This window comes from Vigna unguiculata, chromosome 7, assembly GCF_004118075.2.
Source record: "Vigna unguiculata cultivar IT97K-499-35 chromosome 7, ASM411807v1, whole genome shotgun sequence".
NCBI classification, from domain to species: Eukaryota; Viridiplantae; Streptophyta; class Magnoliopsida; order Fabales; family Fabaceae; genus Vigna; species Vigna unguiculata.
This window is the reverse complement of record NC_040285.1, coordinates 23,693,798-23,717,312: the sequence shown is the minus strand read 5'-3', so window position 1 is coordinate 23,717,312 and position 23,515 is coordinate 23,693,798. Positions and strand designations below refer to the sequence as shown.

General features: G+C 33.7%; 2 protein-coding genes across 2 annotated transcripts; one reads left to right on the top strand and one right to left on the bottom strand.

Moving 5' to 3' along the window:
• Positions 1-11,032: 11,032 nt before the first annotated feature.
• Positions 11,033-11,763, top strand: LOC114190728 (protein NIM1-INTERACTING 1-like). The gene has a single exon (XM_028079718.1). The coding sequence runs from the start codon at positions 11,163-11,165 to the stop codon at positions 11,538-11,540; it is 378 nt and encodes a 125-aa protein (XP_027935519.1). The 5' UTR covers positions 11,033-11,162; the 3' UTR covers positions 11,541-11,763.
• A 7,152-nt stretch (positions 11,764-18,915) lies between these two features.
• Positions 18,916-20,730, bottom strand: LOC114191321. The gene has a single exon (XM_028080490.1). It carries the CDS (start codon positions 20,728-20,730, stop codon positions 18,916-18,918), a length of 1,815 nt encoding a protein of 604 aa, XP_027936291.1.
• Positions 20,731-23,515: the final 2,785 nt, after the last annotated feature.

The window sequence follows — 23,515 nt, the reverse complement described above, 5'->3', positions numbered from 1 at the left end:
CTAACATTGAAGTGAAAATGTGTCAAACAGTGTAAACAACTCAAATATTATCATGAAATGCATTTGAAACGTCAAATAAATTTAACAATATTTGATTAAAGGGACTAAATTAACATATTTTTGAAAATTGGAGTACTAAATTGTGTCAAATTTTCAAATAGAGATTATATCTAATTTTCATCGGAAGTTAAAAAACTAAAAACATATTTAATCTTGAATAAAAAACTCAAATAAATTTTGTATATTAATAATAAAACATTTCATCTCTATTTATAAATATCACTTCTATTCTTAATTATTTTATTGATTCCTTACCTTAGTACTTATTTTACCGAGCCAATTATTTATCTTTTATAAGTTATTTTTTCAAACACTAAGACATAATAAAAATTAAAATTAGAAATATCGAATATATACCTATTTGTTGTTTTTTTTTTCCTTCTTCTAAATATATCTTATTATATTTTAATACATTATGAAATGAATTATGACAGAAAACTATCATGAATGTTTGATATTTAAAATTAAAAAAAAAATACTCTAGTTTTAGAAAAGTCATTATTTATGTAAGAATAAAAGTTTAAAAACTTAAACTAAAACGGTGTTAGAGTTCAATTTATATTTTGTAAAAGTTGTAAAGTTTAAAAGTTAATTGAAAAAAAAAGAGAGAATAAGATAGGAGTTTTTATTCATAAAAGTGGATAAATTTGAAAAGATTAAATAATTTTATATTATGCATATCATACTTTTTTATTGTTTTGAAGTAATATTTTTATAAGTGAAAGTCAAGAGTGTAAATTTTAATAAAAAATAAGTTTGTGATTTTCTTTTTTATTGTGGCTAGGAAATTTAATAATTTTTTTAATTTGAATGGATTAAAGAGACTTGATAAATATAAATATCGTATAAGACTTCACAAAGTATTAAAAGGTGGAAATATAATGAATCAATTGAGCTTAGATAATATTTTTAAACTTACTTTTATGAAAGGTGATGTTACATCATAAGAATAAACACGAACGTGAAATTATAGCAATTTTAAATATAAAAAGGAGAATGAAGTGTGATGGTTGAAGAAAATAATAAAACAAATAAAAAATTCGTAAGAACTTTGAGTAAAGATGAAAAATTCAACCCAAAAGGAATTTAAGATAAAACATGTTACCTTCAATCTCCATGAATAACTGTTTTTTTACATCAAACTATTCTTTTAAACCTTCAAATAACAAGTCATTTTTTAGCATCTAACTACTCATTTAAATCTTCAAATAGTAACTCATTTTTGTCGTCTTATCAAATCTTAACAAGGAATAATATTCCAATATATCTTATTTTTTATACCTTAACAAGTAAATATAATTTTTATTGTGTTGGACGGAGGTTGGGTTGGGGGGAAAATGGGATGTTTATGTATCACAAACGTTTTATTTAGTAAACATGATTTTATATTTAAACAAAATTGTCCCAAACTACCATACAAGAAACATCCCGCGTGAGACACATGATGACTTATTTCCTTAATTTGCTTATTTTTGTACGGTTCTCGTGTTTCCCTACGCGTTTTAACTTTGACCACATTTCCTATACTAACTTGCCACGTTGATATTAGATTGTATAAGCCAAATATATAAAAACATTTTTGAAATAAATAGAAATAAAATACAGGAGTTTTTTAAGAATTAAGTATCGAAATGTTTTATTAAATTAAAGGTATAATTATTGAATTGGTTTCTAATTTTTTAAGTTTGTTAAATTTGGTTTTCGAAATTTTAAAATATTTAATTTGGTATCTTTATTTTTTAAAGTATATTGATTTAGTATTTTCTGTTATATTTCAATTCACGATGTTTGTATTATGGTGAGTTGTTATTATGCAACAAATAAAATAATTAATCTTAATATCATATTGAATACACTTTATCAAGGAAACATCAATAGAAAGACTAAAATGATGTTAATTACACCTAACAAACAAATCAACTCAATTAACAATTTTACTCACATTTCTATTGCATACCGATAGCTCACCAGTATACAAACAACATTAATTAGAATATAACGAGAGGTACTAAATTGAACCATTTTAAAAAAATAAGAATACCAAATTGAATCTTCTAAAAATTCGAGAATCAAATTGAACTTTCTAAAAAATTAATGACCAAATTGAACCAACTCAAAATATTAGAGACCAAATCAATAATCATCCCTAAAACAAATATATCTCTATATCTAATCACATTTATATTCATTTTTTATAAATTTAAAAAGTCTTATTCCAGAGTACTTTTATAAGCTATAATCAGTTATGTGTGAATTTGTGAAACGAAATTAATAATTTTATAAAAGATTATGATGTTTAAAAATTATGACTTTAACCTATTTTTTTATATTTCTGGAAATAATTATGAAAAAAATTCTTCTACAACCATATTCTATATATACACATTTTATATGAGTGTCTTTTAACTTATTCTTAAAACAAATGGTTTGCAAAAATAAGATCCCCAATACACGACTAGTTTTTCAATATTTAGCTTCACTATTTTGTTTCAAATCTGATTTTTATCATTCTTTTAGTTTTAAAAAATCAAATAACTTATTTTTCCTTTTTATATTTATGAACTAATTTTGTAATTAATTTTATTAAATACTTTTAATTCAACCCATTAGCTTTTAAATTTTCAATAACTTAAAATTTGCAACAACATATAAAGTCAAAGTAGCTCTCCTTTACTGCCATGCCTGTTGTTGTTGTTATTGACTGGTAGCGGAAAGGTGAGAAGTAATAAATAATAGGTTCTAGAAAATGACATAGAAGCATGACATCATAGAATGTTGTCATGCATCAGTCAGAGTGACACGTGTTTGAGTAGTTTTTAAGATTCCTTGATGCGTCATTTTCACGCTGTCACATCTAATACATTACAGTGCTATGACACACAGCCAAAGTCACGTTGTACCTACTACTCTAACCATTTAATATCTACACAATCAATTAAGATTTCTCAAAGAAAAAAAAAACATAGCCAAACAAAAATATCATACAGCAAAACGAATTATTATGATGCTAATTTTTTAATTAAAGTTAAAATTTTATCTTCAAATTATATAATAAATTCAATAAAATATACTTTTAAAGGTAAAAGTAAATTACACAAAAACATCATTTATACCTAAAACAGAATGTAAATTTTATCTTAAACTATATGTGGTCTATTTTCATAATTCTTTTATAAACATTTTTAAGAATAAAAAGTAAAAAATTATGTTTCATAAATTTAAATTAGTTTTATAGTTCACCTATATAATTTATTTAAATTTTTATTTTAGCTTATATACAAACTAGTTTTTACGTTTTTTTTTAATTTTATAAACTTTTAAAAAGTATATAATCTAAATTAGTTTTATAGTTCACCTATATAATTTTACAGTTCAGGAATCGAAAAATAATTAACCTGCAATTTTGATTATTGTCTTTATCTCAAATTTTGATTCTATTAGATTTTTATACTTAAAAAGTGAATGAATGTGGTTTTTTCTTTTTGTCTAACAACGATTATTGTATTGTTTTTTGACATGATAAACGATAAATCAACATCTTCAAGTCAACATCTTAAAAGAAAAGTGTGATTTATTGTTTGTCACGCCCAAAAAAAATAGTTAATATTATTGAACGATAAAGATTGTATTCATAATTTCTTAAATATAAGGACTTAACATGATCAAAGTTTGAGATACGAATGAAAATAGAAAATCATGTTAGATACAAAAAACATAGTCAACCATTTACAAACATACCTTCCTCCGATCACAATGACAAAGAAAAGAAAGACACTAGTTTGTTAGTAAATATTTAATGAAAAAACTATCTATAACACCACCATAAAATTTTACTATTATTCATATTCAAGACCGGTTCAAGGATAAAGCAAGTGAAACACTCGCTTTATGTCTCCAAAGAAAGAAGGCCTAAAAAAAATTTACTATCAATATTTTTTTATTAAATTAATTATAATCTTATATTTAAGAAAGAAGGTCTAAAAAAATAGTATTAATATATACCTCTATTAAATTATGTTTAAGAAAAAAAATGGTCTCAAAAATAATATTTTATTATTAATATAGCTCTATTAAATTAATTATAAGTTTATGTGCAAGAATAAAATTTAATTAAATTATTATGAGTGTTTGTTAATTTTTATTGATATTAAAAATGATATTTATCGAGTTAAAATCTTTTTTTAGTAAATTATTATTTTGTTTACAGAACAGACAATGATTAGTTGTATTTATTTTCTTATAATCAATCTTATTCTATTTTCTTCTTTTATCTCTTTATCAATTTTGTTGTTTCTCATTTCTTATATTCTAGAGTCCTATTTTAGGAATAGGGTTTTGACAAATTACATTTCTTTAATCTCACGTTGCTCGTGCGTACCAAACTTTTCTTCCTCATTTCTGGTTAGAATATTTTTTTTATTTCTATTTGTGTTGCTGTTGTTTTATTTTATTTGTTGGATTTGTATTAGAATTAGAAATGTGTTTCTTTTGTCCAGAATTATTTTCAGTACTTTTAGATTTACAGGTTTCTCGATAGAGTTTTTTTTTTTTTTTTTGCATATATCTTGACAAAGAACTGAATTTTTTCTACAAAACTATTAATTAGATTAAGGTTTATTATTTTTTTTGTAGATAATAGATTAATTGGAGCATAATTCAAAGTTAAGTTTTATACAGAAAGATCATTTAAGTTTTGGAAAAATAAGATTTACTATCAAGTTGAGAAAACAATATTTTTTTAATTATTATTATTAATGATCAATCTTAAAATAAACTCTAAAGATTCGTGAAAAATATGAGATTTGAGAAGGAGAAAGAGACTTACTTTAAGACACTAAAAGTTTACTATTGAGTTTACTTTCCTAACAACCTGAACCATGTTTAATTGTTTTAACTCATTTGTGTCATATACTTGTCTTACTAGTGTTTTATATGTTATATTTTTTTTATTCTATATAAAAATATGTAGATATGTTAACTAGAGAAATTGAATCAGGATATTTAAAATCCAAAAGCTTTAATTGCATGACAAAAATGAGCTATGAATAAATTTATAAAAATAGATAAGAAAATTGAATTAGAAAATACAGGTGAGTGCTATTTGAATGAAAAAGATAAAAAAAAATATAGATATAGGTGAAACCAACAATAGAAAAAAAGTAGCTAGTGATGAGGATAACTCTGATTCTCAAACCCCTGATTGATAAAAATATATATGATTCAAGCAATGGAAGAATATTGATACAAATTTGAGAGATTTTTTTTTGTAAAACAAGCTTCTATTAAAATCAATGATATAGATTTTATAGGCACTTTTCTTCATCAAATTATATTCAAAGACCTAAATTTTTACATAAAAAAAAGCTTGAAAAATAAATTTTAAAATAAAAGACCTCAATTTTTAAGTTTGTTTTAGACCTCCTGAACTCTTGAGCCGCTCCTATTCATACTACAAATTTATCGAAGAACTTGTACAAAAATTATATTAATAAAAATTATAATCTAAACTTTACAATATATATATATATATATATATATATATATATATATAAGTACACAAACTTTAGAAAAAATAATTTAAAATAACAATTCTTCATTCTTATCCAAATATTTATCATGCACTTGTACCCATATAAATCGTGTACATAGTACTGTCATCGCACATTACACCACAACAACACATGCAAAAGTAAGCTATTAAAAACAAAATTTGTATCTTAAGAAAATCTATTAAAAGATACATTTTAATTAATAAGTCATAAAAAAATCATTTTCATTCACAATCCAATATCCTAATCATATATATCACACATGGATCTATTCATGAAAGATATTCAACAAGTGAAATATCAATTGATGCATTCTGGAAAACACATTAAATAACTCTAACCAGAAACTAACATTTTATCCAATCCAAGATGTGAATTTACAAACGAATCTTCGAATCATAAAATCAATGTGAGTTCAACCCATGTTGCACATACTCATGTCGCGATATGTGAGAACTCATCCCTGACCTTCTCATCACTTGATATCTTAGTCTATGTGACTTAGACCATTAGTGAAGTTAGGAAATATTTGTTACAACATAAATGACAATACTTAATACACAAATCAAACCATAATTCACATATAATCCCATATATGTGACCATAAATTCATACGATTATCATAAATCTTGATAACTATATTTGTATAACATGCAAATTTCATCAATATAAGTAAGCATAATTATACAATATATCTCATTTAAATAAAATTGCAAATCAATCTATATAAGAAGAAGAATTAATATTCAATTTGCATTTATAAAAGCATTCACATTCAATGAGTCAAAAACACTAATCTTTTTTAGCCTCAGAAAAAATATGCTTGCTTAAGCAAAATTGGACAAAAACAAGTTTAAGTTGTGGTACTATTTTCACTTGAATGAAAATCCTTCGTTTAAACAAAATGTCCTTCACTTAAACAAAAAGAGGGCCAAAAAATGGTTATTTGAGCTTTATTTTCGTTTGAGCAAAAAATTTTCACTTAAACAAAAATATATAAAAAAAAAACTTCAACAATAGAAGCAATTCACTTCAAATGTATTTTCAAAAGCATTTCAAATCAAACAACTTTTAAACAATTCAATTAAGTGATCTCAAATTATGATTTACTCAACCGTCATTATTTTCTCAGTTCAAATCAAACTTGACATCTTAACTCAAAGTATGCATGTTTAAACTCGTATTAAATTCATAACTTATCATAAGGAAATGTCCAAAAAGTAATTCAACGAACTCCGTTATTAACTTGTATATATGAACATGACAATAGAGTATTCAATTGAAAACATCTCAAACAATCTGATTGGATAAAAATGTTCCTCTACTCCTCATTAAGTTGTAATCATATTATGAAAGAGACAAGTCCTAAAGGAGAAATTTTAGAAAAAATAAAGAAAAAAATGAAAGAAAAGAAATTTTATCAAAATACTCATGTGACATATATCAGATTTGAAATGATATAGAAATGTCTTGTAATATAGTATTGATATTTTTTTCACAATTTTTTTGTTTTTGTTTTTTATGTTTTGTATACTTGAATAGATTTGTGAGGAAAGGAGAGTAATGTAGGTGTTTGCTTGAAATGATTCAAGGTAATTTGAGATGATGGATTTGAGGAAAATTCCAAGATTCTCATCCTCTCTCATGAATGAAAAGTTTGAGAGAAAGATAGGTCATTACCCGCGCTTTTACATTTTTATTCATAATTTTTACATAAATGTCTTATACTTTATTTATTTATTTAACATATGTTTTTAATTACTATTATTACTATAAAAATATTGATAATAATGATAATAATAGTATTAAAACTAACAATAATATCACTATTAATAATTCTTATCATAATAATAATAATAATAATAATAATAATAATATTAATAATGATCATAATAATAACAATCAAATAATAATTATCTATAACAATATATAAAGGGAATTCTCCTTTTTGTGTCCACTTTTCAAAATACCGATTTTACCCTTTAAATATAATAATTTATTAAATTTTTAAAGATTGACCGTTACTTTTATAAACTTTTTATAAAATTATATGCCTCTACTTCTTCTCTTCTTTTTTATTTATCAATAGTTATTCTTTTATCTGTTCTGATATATTTCACTTTATTTTAATAAATATTAATGCATACACACAGGCGCGATAGCGCCTGTGTTACTCTAGTAATAATAATAATAATAATGACAATTATATTTTATTTTGTATTAACTTTAATGATAATGATGAAATTGTAAATTAAAAATTTTGTCAATTAAAATATTTTTCATCTATCTCAATCAAATTATTCACAAACTATCATAAATTTTACGTTCAAATACATTCACTTTCATATCTTCATCCATTAAAATAAATCATCTAAATTTCCCCGCTCTGTCCCTCAAATTCATCTTTAAGCCTCTGTTTGTTTCTATCAAATCACGGTGGCAGAGGATAGAGATGTAGGTGTCTACTGATTTGGGAGGATTTGCAAGGATGAATTTTGAAAAGTAGGAGAGAATGATCTTCTTTGATGTGGGAGAATTTGGAAGGATAAATATTTTTGACAAATTTACTCCCATTTAATTTATATTAATTTTAAAAATAACCATATCTCAATTTAAAATAATTTCATAATGTAAAATTATTGCTTCATTTTATTAAAAATAATCCCCAAAATTTTATTTCTTCTTAATTTCTAAAATTCATATTTTAATTTAATATATTTTTATCAATATTAACTTTTTTTCTGTTTAAATAATCACTCACGTCTCATTTTAATATAATTTAAACTATTTATAATTTAAGTTAAATTACTTTCGTATGTAAGAATAAAAGAATAATCTTATATTTTTATCAATTAAATCATTATTTTTAATTTATTATATCTATCACATCTATATGATTTTCATAATTTTTTCTTTCATTTTCTTTCAAATTTTATCATTTTTTTTTTCAATCCAAATAACCTAACTTTCACTTTTTTTTCCTTTAAATTTATTTCAATCCACTCCCCAAATTCATTTTAAAAAAAAACAACTAAGTTTGTGTCTGGTTACGCCAATGTACTGTTCATTAAGACAAAAAGTGAGCGTGATTTGTATTCGTTTTTGTTGATTTGTGCGGAAAAGAGAGCGTGAATTGCAAGGATCGTTAAAAAACTGCATCGTCTCTCGGATGCGGGAAAGAGAAGGGGAAGTTACGCCACTTGCATGAAATTACATATTTGGCCTTTTCTTGCATTTCAAATTTTTCCATTACATTGCAGTTCGAAACATGAAAATTCTAGACTAGGAGCATGAAGAAGAGGAAGCATAGAAGTAGAAGAACAGGAGAAAGAGCGGAGCTCCATTTGTGTTGCACGAGAAAAGGAATAAAATATATTATAATATTATTTCATGCAATTAATAATAATAATAATAATATATATATATAATGTAAAGATGATATTTTTTTGTGTTCATATTTTGATATTTTAATTTTATCTTTAATTATTATTTTTAAAATAAATTATTTTATAAATAATTTACTTTTAATCGTTATTTTAAATTTTTTTTGTCTTTAATTGTTATTTTCAAAATTTCTTTGGAACACACAAATATGTTTATGTTTTCGCTAGTACTAATAATAATAACAATATTAATAATAGTAGTAGTATTCATGATAGAAATAATTAATAATAGTAGTAAGAATACTGATAAATAATAATTACTAACTATTATTATTATTATTATTTTAATATTTTATATATTTTATAAATAATAATTCACATTTTATTTTTAAATAATTTATACTAATTATATTTTATGTTAAATTAATTTTAAATATAATGGTAAAACGATAATCATATAATTTTATTCATTAAAATATTTTTTTAACTTATCATACCTATCACATCATATACAAACTGTTCTTACGGGACCGAAGGTTATAATTCACAAATCACTTTAGGACTTCGGGTGACTGATCTCGGTTGTTCTTCTGTTGCTTCAAAGAAATTTCGGGGGCAGAGCAGGGGACCTGCAAAAGACACTCCGATGCCTAAGTCAGCACTAGTGATGTCAGAGTATCAGCATAATTTAATGCGTAATCAATGCATGGAACAGTGTGCTATTTATACTTTTTTACCTGTGGGTCCTACCTAGGATGGGCTTTCTGGCCCAACGTTCCCCCTTTTTGGCTATTCTTGGATCCAGTGCTTAGAAGGGAAATTACCAGGAGGTCCTTCAGGGGTAGACGGTATTCGGTACTCGGTCATGAGGATCTCTGTGGGTGGACGGTTTCGCGTCGTTGGCCGGAAGGGTTGCGTCACATATCCGGATTGTCTTGTGTAAGGGTGTTTTGTAATGCGGGATAGGCGGCCATTGGGGTGGTTGCTGATGGCCGCATAGTTTGTGAGGTTGTCTTCTACGAGTATGCGGTCCACGGTTCTTTTGAGGGCCGTGTTCTTTTGGGAGGGCGCTTGGTGTGACGTATGCGGTTGGTGGGATCTTCCATAGCGGAAGGTGATGTGGGCGGCCGTCGGCCTTGTTGGATGCTTCGTGAGCTAGAGGGGGCTCTGTTAAGGTAAGCGGTTGGCGGGTGAGTCTGGTGCCGCATACCTGGATTGGGACACAAACTTTAATATCAAATTCACTCAAACCACATTATCTTTCTCTTATTCCAAATAACTTTACAATTATATTCTCTTAAATCTTCTCCGCTAAATCCATCTTCAAATCCAAACACATAGAGATAGGGATGTCAAAAAAATCTATATATATATATGTAAGTATCCGCAAATAAAATCTACAATAGATAGAATATGAATATCGTAATTGTGAATAACATGTATTTTTTATATCCGCATGTTAACATAACGGATACAAATATCATAATATTTATATCCTTGAATATCCATATACTGTAATTTAAATTATAAAAATATAATTAAAATATTAAAACATTAATTTTTAATAAGTTATTTTTAAGTTGTAAATATTTTTCTCGATGACAAATATGGATCGATGACAAAATAAAGATGCCAACAAAATTAGCTCACGTTTAGATGGTAAGATTTGCCGCTGCTTTCCATATACTGTGTTGGGTGTAACTAATGTAACCCCTTAAAAACTTAAAACACCAATTTTATGGTGACCTCATTATTAATAAATAATTAAATAAAGTCAAACAATATGATGTAATAAACAATTTTAATAGTTATGTGAAATAAAATGAGTATTAATAAAATATTAATAATTGGTCTATGACATAAGATATGTGTGAGATGAATAGTATACAAAAAATAATAAGTCAAGGGACTACTCAGCTAGTATAGAAGAGGTTGGAATCATGACGAATCACATAGCGAGACTTACGCGTGCAGCGAAAGCACAAGTTAGTGACGTCATAGGCTCAACGTCATAAACATTTTTTCTATATAAAAGGTTCGTAGAATTGAGAAACACGGCATTCCTTTCCGACAATACTGGCATACCTACTCTGATCGCACAAACAATCTTAAACCTCTCTCTTCTATTGTTTTTCGTTGATTAGAGTTTTGTTTTTCTCTCCGTTTTGCTATGGAAAATAAGAAGAGAGAAGTGAGGAACAACGACGATCGCGACGACGAGAACGATGAGATGAAGATGGAGAAGTTTTACTCGCTCTTGAGGAGCTTCCGCGACGCACGTGATCGGCGGCGAAGGGAATTGATGGAGTTGGAGAAGAACGAGAGCAACCGGAAAAAGATGAAGGCCACCACCACTGCATCAACCAAGGCCAAATCAGAAGTTGCTTTCGAATTTCAGGACTTTACCACCGATATTCACTTCAGAAAACCACCTTTGGTTTTTCCCAATCCAAATTCACGCGACCCAAGCAAAGACATCAACAAAAACAAAGGTAAGAAGAACACAGAACAACATGATGTCGCTCTCGACCTCAAACTCGCTCTCTAGCTACGTGCTTTCAACAACCGTCGTCAAGACCACGGCCGTTCAATTTTTTCTGAGTTTTTTTTCTCTTCTTCTTTCAAATGGAACTGTTGTTGTTGTGTTATCGGTCTGTATATATTGCAATCATTCAACTTATTTTTCATATATCTATGATCTATAAATTTCTTTATGTATTATCGTCATTAATTTTTTCTTAATGTATGGTGACATTATTCGACCGTGGAAAGTCGTTTCTGACGAATAAAGCTTTCTAATCAGGAAAAGTATTTTATAAAAAAAATATATATATTTACTTTTCTGTTAAAAAGCGTAACATGAAGAACAGGGGCGGAGCATTGTAAGGGCGGGGAGGGACTATGGCTCCCCAAGATTTGCGAATTTTTATTTAAATTATATATGTTTTGAAATTTTTTAATTTTTTTAAAATTTTTTAAATTATAGGTAGTGTATTTTATAAATAAATGAAAATTAAATTATTTGTATTTTTATTTGTTTTATAAAATATAACCAATTAATGTTAATAGATAATAAAACATAAAATTAAATATATAAAGAATAAAAATATTTAGGTTTAATTAATTTTTTGGTTACTATTTTCATCTAAAAATGTCAAGTTAGTCATTAAATTTTTTCTAGTCTCAATTTGATATTGATTTTAAAAAATTGATGTAATTTGATCATTCTCGTTAAATTTATTGAAATGGATGAACGATTTTCATCAAGATTGATAGCGAGATTATGTTAATTACACCAACAAAACAAACTATCTTTATTTACAACTTTAATTTTAATGAAGAAGCATCGATCCATTTCAAGAAATTTAATGAAAATAACCAAATTGAATTCGTTTTTCAAAATTCAGAACCAAATTGAAACTAAACAAAATTGGAGAACCAACTTAACATTTCTGAACTAAAACAATAACCAAAAGAATAATTAAACCAAATATTTATTAAGATATTTTTTATGTCCTTTATTATTGTCTTGTTAGTTTTACAAAAATTGTACTCATTTCTTACTGTCATATTTGTTTTAAAAGAAAAAAAAGTAATTATTTTTTCTCTCATTTTCCATTTGTCATATTTCTTTTTTGAAGAAAAGAAAAGTAATTATCTTTTATCTTACTTGATAATGAAAAATTAATTTAATAGTTAACCTTGTTTCTTTTATCTCATGAACCTTTGATATATTCAATTTTTATGAATATAAAAGAAAAAATAATGTATTATGTGTTTTTTCATAATTGATTTTTAATTGTGATTTAACTAGACTATATTTTTTCTTTAATATTTACACTTCTCAATTTTTTTAGTAAGGTATGATAAATTATTTTAATATTATTTTAAAAAATAGGTATATTAATGAATAATAAAAGAATAAATTCATTATTCAAAAGTGGTAAAAGTGAAACTATTCGTGAAGATGAAAACAAGATAAATTATATTTTTCACAATATTATACTAAAGATTAAATTATTCAGTTAAAAAAAAATAATTTTTAAAACATTATTAATGATCCAACAATTTAATGATCAAATAATTATATTATTTTGGTCCCTTTGTTTATCACAGTAAATTACAGGGACGGGGATCCGCATGACAAATACGTCTGTTTTTGCCACTACCGTCCAAATTTGCCCCTCTTTTTATAGAAAATCTTATATTGATAGAATATAAATATAAATGATTTTCGATTTCTAAATTATGCATAGAGATAAAATTAAATATATACATATGTCTCATTTCTATTTGTATACCCATGTAAATATATTTTGTTGTTATCATTTAAATTATTAAAATATTTATAATTTATTAAATAATATAACAATATTATATATATATATATATATTAATTAGTGTATTTATTTTAATTATTTAGTTTGTTTTATATTTACAAAATTCATATATATTTTTAAGATACTTTCTCTTTTATTAAAATCTTGATTATATTTTTTTGTTGTTTTATATAGTTATATTCGAATGATATATTATCAATATTGAATAAAATAAATTTTAGGTCTTATATTTAATTGTTTTTTATATTTTTTATAATTTTATTTTTTGTTTATCCATTTTTACATAAAAAATTTTTACTCTTAATTGTTGGATGTGTTCATTTACTATGTAATAAAGAAACATTATTTTTAATCTTTAATTTTATTTTATTTAAAAAATTTGTTTTGTTAAAACAATTTTTATTATATCTCAAACTGTCATCCCTTTTTATTTACTCCGAAGAGTGGACATGGGGAGATGGTGAAGATGAATTTGTATAAATTTGGATAGATTTGGATAGATGTATTTTTTATTTCATATTTTTAAAAAAATGTGTAATTTTCTTTTAACTATAACTAATTTTAGTTTCGAATTTTCTTAACGTAATTTTAATCACTTCATTCTTAATTATCAATTTCATTTAATTTTAGTTAAATTCGTAAGATTTATACTTTAACCCATTTTCCCCTCTTTTCTTGCTTCCACTTTTTCTTTTTCCTTTTTCTCTTTCTCTTATTTTATTCTTTTCTTTATTACTTAACATTCTTCATTCTACTTTTCAAACTTTTCAAACTTTTCCCTTTCTATCTACCTCATCAAACTTCTCTTTAAATTTATAACTTTATTAATTCCTCATATCTTTTCAAATCCTATCATGTAATATAATAAATAAGGAATTAACAATTAATTTGGATTGATCCTCTTTATTTCTGAAAGTAGATATTTATTTTCTAACATTCTTTCACTTTATTTAGTTGAGTTCATTATAGATTAGTCTTTTGAAAAAAATGATTTATTAACTGGTGGTTAAACTTGAGAATGAAACTTAAAATTGTTTAATTATTTTGTTTTGGTATAATTTCAACTCGTTTAGTCATTAAGTAACTTTCAAAAAAAGATGTTTTTAAAAGGTCGAATATATTTGATAAAGATTTTTTCAAATTTTTATGTGTAATCCAAGCTATAACTTCACACCTTCAAGTCATAATGTCTTAGGTTCTCGTTTCTTCAAAGTTGAACAATGTGTGCCTACTTAAGATATTTTTATGCTCAAATCAGTTAAGTATGTCAAATTGATTGTAATAATGAAACGTAATTAACTTACCTTGTGTACAATGCTATATATATCATGTTTATGGGGCTTTATCTGGATGTGCCTGATCCACGTGGCTAATTATCTTTGTTTCGGGGTAGGGGCCAAGTGCTTGCTAAGAACCTCTTCGACCTGCGCTGCCTTCTTCCACTCCTGTAACTTCAGCGAAATCCACTCCTAAGCTCGATCGGCTGAGATGACGATCGGGGTACCTGTCTAAAGTACTCTGATGCTTAAGTCAGAAAGGACCGATCGGTGTATCAAAATGTCTATTGCAATAAATGCGAAATTAAGATCCTTACCAACCTACCTTTGCGCCTTATTTATAGTTTTCTGTGTGGGCCTGTGATTAGGGTTCCTTAATCACGGCCCAATGATCTTTTAATCAAGATTATTGACTTGTTTAACGTTAATTAACTCGATTGATTGGCTGTCTGATAATGCGACCGATGGCCGCTTGGCCGGGTTAGTTATGCTGTTTTCGATAAATAAAACCTTTCATGAATGTCTGGCCGACCGACTGACACATTCGAGGGACTTCAGAAGTCTAAAGAGATTGATCGACCGAGGGTTGGTTCATTGATTGTGTTATAGTTAGGTATTACACGTACTTGTTCGATCGACCGGTATGCCATCGAGGGTTCGTGTCGCTCGACCAAGTGCAACCGATGGACTGGTGGGCATGAACATGATTTGTTCATGACTTACTTGTTCAACCGTTTGACCGAGAGTCTTATAGTTTAATGATCGCTTGGCTGGTTGATTGAGCCCATTCGACCGATGGTCTAACAACTTATTCTTAGGCCGTTTGACCGTTCGATGTAATAGTTTTTCAACATTGGCCGATGGGCCTAAGAATTAGATTTGACCGCTTGACCGAGGGACATATAGTACACAAGCCCCCCAGCCTCGAGCGATGGAGAAGAAGCAAAGAGGTTTACTAGAGCCGTTGTGCCGATTGTCCGTGCGTCCCAACGGTTATCTTGCATCGTAGATCGTGCCTAGCAGTTATGATTTGAAGCGTCGTGACGTATGGACCGTCGATCTGAATGTGATCGTAGGGTTCTGGGATTGCCACGTGTCCCATGGTCCCCCCTATAAATAGGTTTGTGTGGCTGTCGTTACTTTCACGTTTTCCTTTCTCTTTCTAGCCGAATCTCCGATCGTCTTCTCTTGCTTGCAGGTAAAAATGTCTTCCAGTGCATCGAGTTCAGATGGTCTGTCGGGTGGAGCGGTCGGGTGGTCTGGGGGCACCGGGTCGGTTTCTGCCTTGTTTGGTTCGTCCGAGTCGGGGACTTCGCTCGGGGGAGTGTCGAGCACAACAGGTTCCCCAATCCTCCTAAGTGGCAGCTCTGATGCCGAGCCACCGGTCGCTGAGGCGGTAGAGCAGGTCGCTGTTTCTGACGAGAGTGGGGACGTCATAGGCATCAACGTCCGCGACGAGGGGGAGGAAGCCGATTTGCCGGAGATACCAGGATATGACTGGGCTCCCTATGAGCCGTGCACACTCGCGACAAGGTTTCGCTGGGGCAACGACTTGGGGGATCTGGTTGAGCGGACCAGGATTTTCAGCGACGAGGTAGAAGATGGGCTCCTTCGAGTCAAAGTTTGCGCCGACAACGAGAGAGTGTGTCACGGGAAGGGAGAGGCGAGGCTAGATTTCTTCTATGTGTATGCCTGCCTCTTCCATGACTTAGGTTTGACCGTGCCGTTCGCCGATTGGCAGATGGCAGTCCTCCGTCAGATCCAGTGCGCACCGACGCAGATACACCCGAACGCGTGGGCGTCTATGCAAGCGTTCGACGTTCTATGTCGGGCGGCCGGCCTGACACCCACCATGCCTTTGTTCCTTCATTTCTACAAGACTCGACCGACGGCGTCGAAGGGTTGGGTTTCCTTCCTCGGGGCGAACAAGAGTTTGCTCACCCTCTACCTCGCCTCCTACAAGGGTTTCAAGACCGGCTTTTTTAAGGTCGCGATTCCTGGCAAGGGGAGGAGATTTATTTTCGATGAACAGAATCGACCGAAATTTCCATTATACTGGACGGCGTTCCCCCCTCCTACTGATGCCTGGGCTGAAGAGCGGTTGACCCCGGCCGAGCGGGCTGACCTGGCCGTCCTCAAGACCTTGCCCGACAAGATCCCCCGCGACCGCTGATCCAATGCCTCCGCTCCCCGGATTTACCGAGGGCGGTTTATGGTTAGTTGTTCTGATCTTCCCGATCGTTACTTTGATTGCAGTTAACTTATCTTCTTTTTGTTTCGCAGAAATTATGGCCCGGACGACCGTTTCTAACGCCGAGTTTCTAGCTCGCGCCAAGAGTCGACGAAGGGAAGAAGATGTTCCTGAGGAGGTGGCGCCTCTTCAGAGTGTTCCTGCCGCACCTTCTTCCGGTCGCGCTCCTGCAGCAACCGCTCCGACCGGGGCTTCGGGTGTCGTTTCAAGACCCCGCTTCATCGTGAAGCCTCCCGGTTCGGGCGCTGCTGCTGCTGCTGCGGACAAGGGGAAGAAATCCAAGACAGACGACTCCCCAACCGGCCGTCCAAGAAGCACAAGAAGGGGGAGACATCTGGATCCCTGGCTGGTGCTTTCCTCGGCGGTGATGTCCGCCTTGACGAAGAGGTCTCCCTCCAGCTGGGACCTCGAGTGACGGATGCACTGAAGGATGTGTCCGAAGAGGAAGCCCTTCGGACAGCCGGGGAGCTTACCCTTAGGCTTGTAGCCTTATATACTAAGTTTCCTCGCCCCGACCGGAGCAGAATGGAGAACTTAGAAAAGGAGCTCGTAGCGGCAAAGACAGAGCTGAACGAAGTAAAGGCGTCGGCGGCTGACCTGAAGACCCAGTTCGATCGACTAAGCGGCATCAAAGCTGAGCATGCCAAGTGTGCTGGACTGCTAAAGGCCGCCGACGATCGGGCGAAGGCTGAGCAAGCGAAGGCGGGTGAAGCTGCCGAAGAACTTCGCAAGCTTCAACGACGCTTCGACGATCTGACCTTAGAGCATATGGCTGCCGCCGGATCGGCCTCAGATTGGCAGAAGAAGGCGAAGGAGTTCCAGGCCGAGCTGCGAGTGGCCGATGAGCAAGTGTTTGCTCAGTATGAGGCGGGCTTCCAGAGTGCCGTCGATTTGGCGATCTTTTACTACAAATGCTCTCCCGACCGGTTCGATGTGCATATGGGAGTAGTCGACGGGAAAATCGAGAGGGTATTTGACCGGCTGGACGAGGTCAATGACCCTCCTACAGAAGATTGATTTTTATTCTTACTTGTATATTTTGATATAACCGATCGAATCCGATCGACCCTTCGATTGATCGCGTTCGCTCGGTTATTAGGTTATTTTTTGACAAACACTTGTGTAAATTTTTAGCTCCCTGTTTATTTCATCTATTAGCTCTTTCCTGCTTTCGTTCGTTTATTGCTTGACGTTGGCGATCGGCCGTACTTCTACTATTTCTTAGCGCTGGCGATCGGTCGTGTAATTGTTTAACTTGCTAATTCTGTTTGGCTGCGCTTAGCATTAAACTGACCGGACGACCGGCGCGCATTTGTTAGTTTCTTGTACAGCTGTTTTGATTATCTGTTCTGTATGGTTGACCTTTGTGCGCTCAATTTTATTGTTTAGATCGTTGGTGTGATACCCCGATCGGCTAGGACAGCCCGTGTCACTTATTTACCCGTAGGGTTAGTTAGATTGTTTAAATCGGTGCTGACGGAGTGGGACTTCCTCTTAGAAGTCCGCATCTCCTCGGTCAGGCTTTGCTCGGGTCCCGTAGGGAGCCCCATCGGTTAGCTGGTTAGAAGAGGTTGCATGAAACGCTCATTTTATTCATAGTCAACTATAATACATTTTGAGGTGCGATGCGTTCCACGTGTTGGGTATTCCTTTGCCGCTCAGATACTCCAGCCGATAGGCTCCGTTCTGCAGACTCTCGGTCACGCGGAGCGGGCCCTCCCAGTTTGGCGCTAGCTTTCCCTGTGTTGACTTCTTTCGGGCATCATTGGTTTTCCTCCATACTAAATCTCCTTTGACGAAGCTTCTTGGTTTGACCTTCGCGTTATACCTTCTAGCCACCATTCTCTTGCATGCTTCGGCTCGCACGGCTGCTCGCTCTCTTCGCTCGGTCGTCCAGTCTAATTCCTCGTGTAGTCGTCCACAATTCACCTCGAGATCTTGCATTTCCCGCCGAAGAGTCGGCTCCCCTACCTCGACTGGCAACATGGCGTCAGTACCATATGTCAGGTTGAAGGGAGATTCCCCCGTCGTCCCGTGCGGCGTGCACCGATAGGCCTAAAGGACTTGTGGCAGCTCGTCAACCCATGCTCCTTTGGCTTGTCCCAACCTTTTCTTCAACTCAGCCACTATAACCTTGTTCATGGCCTCAACCTGACCATTGGTCTGGGGATGCTCGACCGAGCTGGTCACGTGCCGTATTCCCACTTGCTTATAGAAGTCCTTCAGCTTCTTGTCGATAAACTGACGGCCGTTGTCGGTGATGATCGTGTGGGGGAGGCCAAAACGACATATGATGTTGCGCCAGACGAAAGAGTGGACTTGTCGAGCGGTGATGTTAGCTAAAGCCTCTGCTTCGACCCACTTGGTGAAGTAGTCCACTGCTACGAGTATGAATTTCTTCTGCGCTCGGCTAACCGGGAAAGGTCCGACGATGTTCATGCCCCATTGAGCGAACGACCATGGAGCTGTTAAGCTATGTAACTCGGTCGGAGCCCTTTTTACATCATTTCCATGGGCTTGACATCCTTCGCACTTACGTATCATGGATTCGCAATCCTGTTCCATGGTCGGCCAAAAGTATCCTGCTCGGAGTATTCTCGCTTTCATCGTCCTCCGACCGGTGTGCATTCCACAAATGCCGTTATGGACCTCGTTCATGACGTACTCCGCTTCGTCCGCTGATAAGCACTTGAGGAGCGGCGCTGTGAAGCCTCTCTTATATAGATCTTCTCCGATGATCACGAACCGGAGTGCTCGTCTTCTCTCCGTCGGTCTGATCTCTTCGCCAGCCTCGTATCTCTTTAAAAGTTCTCGCACCTCCCCGATCCAGTCTGCCGACCGATCTGCTGCAGCACATTCTCCCGTTGAAGGTCTCATCAGGGTTTGCCTGATGATTGTCTTCAATTGGCCCTTCTCTTTTCCTTCCGCTAGCTTAGATAGCCTGTCGGCTCTGGTGTTTTCCGCTCGGGGGATGTAATGGATGGTCACCTCTTCGAATTCTTTCATGGCTTCAACAACTTTATGATAGTACTGGAGCAGCAAATCATCCTTAACCTGATATTCTCCCAGTACCTGTCCTACAACAAGTTTCGAATCGGTGTTGCATTTTAACTTCGCCGCTCCTAAGTCTTTTGCTAGCCTTAGCCCGGCGATCAGCGCTTCATACTCTGCTTGATTGTTCGAGGCTTTAAACTTGAACTGCAAGGAGTGCTCAACCGTGAAGCCGTTCGGTCCTTCAATGACGATCCCTGCTCCAGCATTACGCTTATTCGATGACCCATCCACGAAGAGAGTCCAAATATGTTCCGATAGGGGGATCGATCCTTGGAGCTCAGCTGCAAAGTCGGCCAAATGTTGCCCTTTGATGGATCCTCTAGGTTCGTACTTAAGACCGAACTCGGATAACTCGACCGACCAGGCGATCATCCTACCAGCTAAGTCGGGCTTCCGGAGTATTTTGGCAATGGGATGATCGGTACGGACAATCACTTGGTGACTCTGGAAGTATTGGCGCAATCGGCGTGCGGCCGTCAATAGCGCCAAGGCTATCTTCTCTATCTGCTGGTACCTCGTTTCTGCGCTCTGTAATACTCGGCTGATGAAATAAACGGGTCGCTGCTCCGAGTCTTCCTGTATTAAGGCTGCACTGATTGAGTCGTCCGATACTGACAGGTACAGTTGCAGAGGCAATCCTTCTACCGGTCGGCACATTATGGGAGGACTACTGATCATCTCCTTTATCTTCTGAAACGCCATCTCACACTGATCGTCCCATTTCTCTGCAGTTTGCTTCTTCATGATTTTCAGTATCGGCCTAACCTTCTCCGTCAGCCTGGGTAAGAAACGTGCTAGAGAGGTCAGTCGCCCCATCAACCGTTGAACCTCTTTCAGGTTTTTTGGACTTCACATCTCGACAATAGCGGCGCACTTGTCCGGGTTTGCCTCTATGCCTCGGGCGGTCAGCATGAAACCCAGGAATTTCCCTGCCGGCACCCCGAAGACACACTTCTCAGGGTTGAGACGCATATTGTACTTGCGCACCTGGTGGAAGACCTCCCTGAGATCGCATGCATGATCGTCGGTTGTTTGGGACTTTACGACCATGTCGTCAACATACACCTCCATAGATCGACCGATCTGCTCCCTGAAGACCCGGTCCATCAGCCTCTGATACGTTGCTCCGGCATTTTTTAGGCCGAACGGCATGACCTCATAACAGAAGTTGGCCCGATCGGTGATGAACGCCGTTTTAGACCTGTCCGGGCCATACATGGGGATCTGGTTGTACCCTGAGTAGGCATCTAGGAAACTCAAGAAGTTGTGTCCTGAGGCTCCATCTACCAGCCTGTCGATGCTAGGCAGCGGGTATGCATCCTTCGGACAGGCTTTGTTGAGATCCGTGAAGTCTGTGCACATCCTCCACTTCCCGCTCGCCTTCTTCACCATGACGATGTTTGCCAACCACGTAGTGTATTTGATCTCCTTGATGAAACCCGCTCCTTCGAGCTTCCTGACTTCGTCCTCGACCGCTTTCGTCTGCTCCTCTCCCATTTTTCTCTTCTTCTGCGCAACCGAACGAGCTTCTCGGAAGATGGCCAACTTATGGGACATCACATCTGGGTGGACGCCAGACATGTCTGCGCTCGACCATGCAAAGAGATCTTTGTTCTCCAAGATCACCGTCTTGAGGAGGTCTTCGTCTTTAGCGCTCAGGGCTCCCCCAATCTTGGTGACCTGTCTTGGTTGGCTCCCGATCGGGATCTCCTTGGTCTCTCCTTCTGGTTGCAACCGATCCTCCGTGTTCGTTCGGGGGTCTAGGTCTGTCATCGCTACTTCCGAGCGGTGCTGTTTTTGCGGGCGACTATAAGGAGTAATCCTCAATCCCGCGGCATAGCATTGCCGGGCGACTTGTTGGTCCGCGTGCACCGTGCAAATTGTCCCTCTGTCCGACGGGAACTTCATGGCCAGGTGCAGGGTAGACACGATCGCTCCGAAAGCGTTCAAACAGGGTCTCCCTAGCAATACATTGTACGAGGTGTTAGCTTCAACCAAAAGGAATCTAACCCTTACCTCTCGGCCGTCCTTCCTTGAGCCGATCCTCGTACGAAGGTCCACATATCCCCTCGTGTCGACCCGCTCGCCCGAGAAACCTACTATCTGCTCATTGTATGGTACAATCAGGTCCTCGGAGAGGTTCATCCTCTGGAAATAGGGATGGCAACGGGGCGGGGCGGGTACGGGTATCATGATCCCATCCCCATCCCCATAATAAAAATTCATCCCCATCCCCATCCCCAAACCCAACGGGTATACAACTTTTGACTCATCCCCATCCCCACCGGGTAACGGGTATTTTCTTATACCCATACCCATACCCATTTTTTTATTGTTCCATATATCAATTAAATATTTTTTATAAAAAAAATTTAAAAATCACACAAACGGAATCATGATACTATCAAAATATTCAATATTAAAATAACATACTCTTTTTGATTTTCATGATGTCAAATATTAAGAAAAATATTATAATAGTATAAATCTCAAATTAAAGTATCAAATAACAACTAAATAAAATTCAAATAATTATATAAAAGCTAAAAAATTACACATTACTAAAATTTTATAATAACCAAAATATTTATTAATTTTACAAATGATCAGTGGTTTCATTTGCATTCGATCCACCTACACATAGAAAAAAAATGAAAAATTAGATATGATATAATAATTGAAATTGAAAATTTTAATTACTAGAATATAATGTACCTTCTTCATCAGATTCATTTTCACTCATGAGAACATCTTTTCCTTTTAATTTTTTAACACCTACAAACACCAAATGTAGAATATTAGATGAGAATTCACAAAAAATACTAACAAAAAATATTAATAAATTTGAGTAACTTACCTAGATGGTTTGAGTTCCATATCCAACTTCTTGTACACATCAAAGCCTCTATAGTAATATGATGAAGTCGACTACGGTGAGAAGTTAATATCTGACCACCAGTACTAAAAGCAGATTCAGAAGCTACAGTTGTTATTGGAATAGCTAAAACATCCCTTGCAATTGCTTGAAGGGTTGGAAACTTTAACCCATTTGTTTTCCACCATGATAGGATATCAAATTCTTGTGTAACCGGCAAATTATCTTCTTCCAAGTAATAATCCAACTCTGTTTTCATAACTGTAGTTCTAGATTTTTTCTTTTTTGCCATAAACTCTAAAAATTCATTCGCATCATTATCAACATCCTTTCCCAACTCCAATGATGTAGCTCTATAAGAAGAAGTTTCATTCTTTTTTGATTGATATTCCAAAACCAAATCATAGCACATTTGACGAATCCTACTAAGTTTCAGATCAAAATCATTACCATACAATTTATAAAAATAATATTCTAACATGTCCATCTTGTACCTTGGATCTAAAACTGAAGCAATTGCCAATATATCATGAATATATATATATTTCTTTTAAATTTTTATAAATTTGTAATGTTATAAATTTGTTTATAAAAGATCTCACTAGTTAAATGATTAATTTGTTTTATACGTATATATTATATATATTATATTATATTATTATGTATATATATTATATGTATATTATATTATATTATATTATATTATATTATATTATATTACATGTA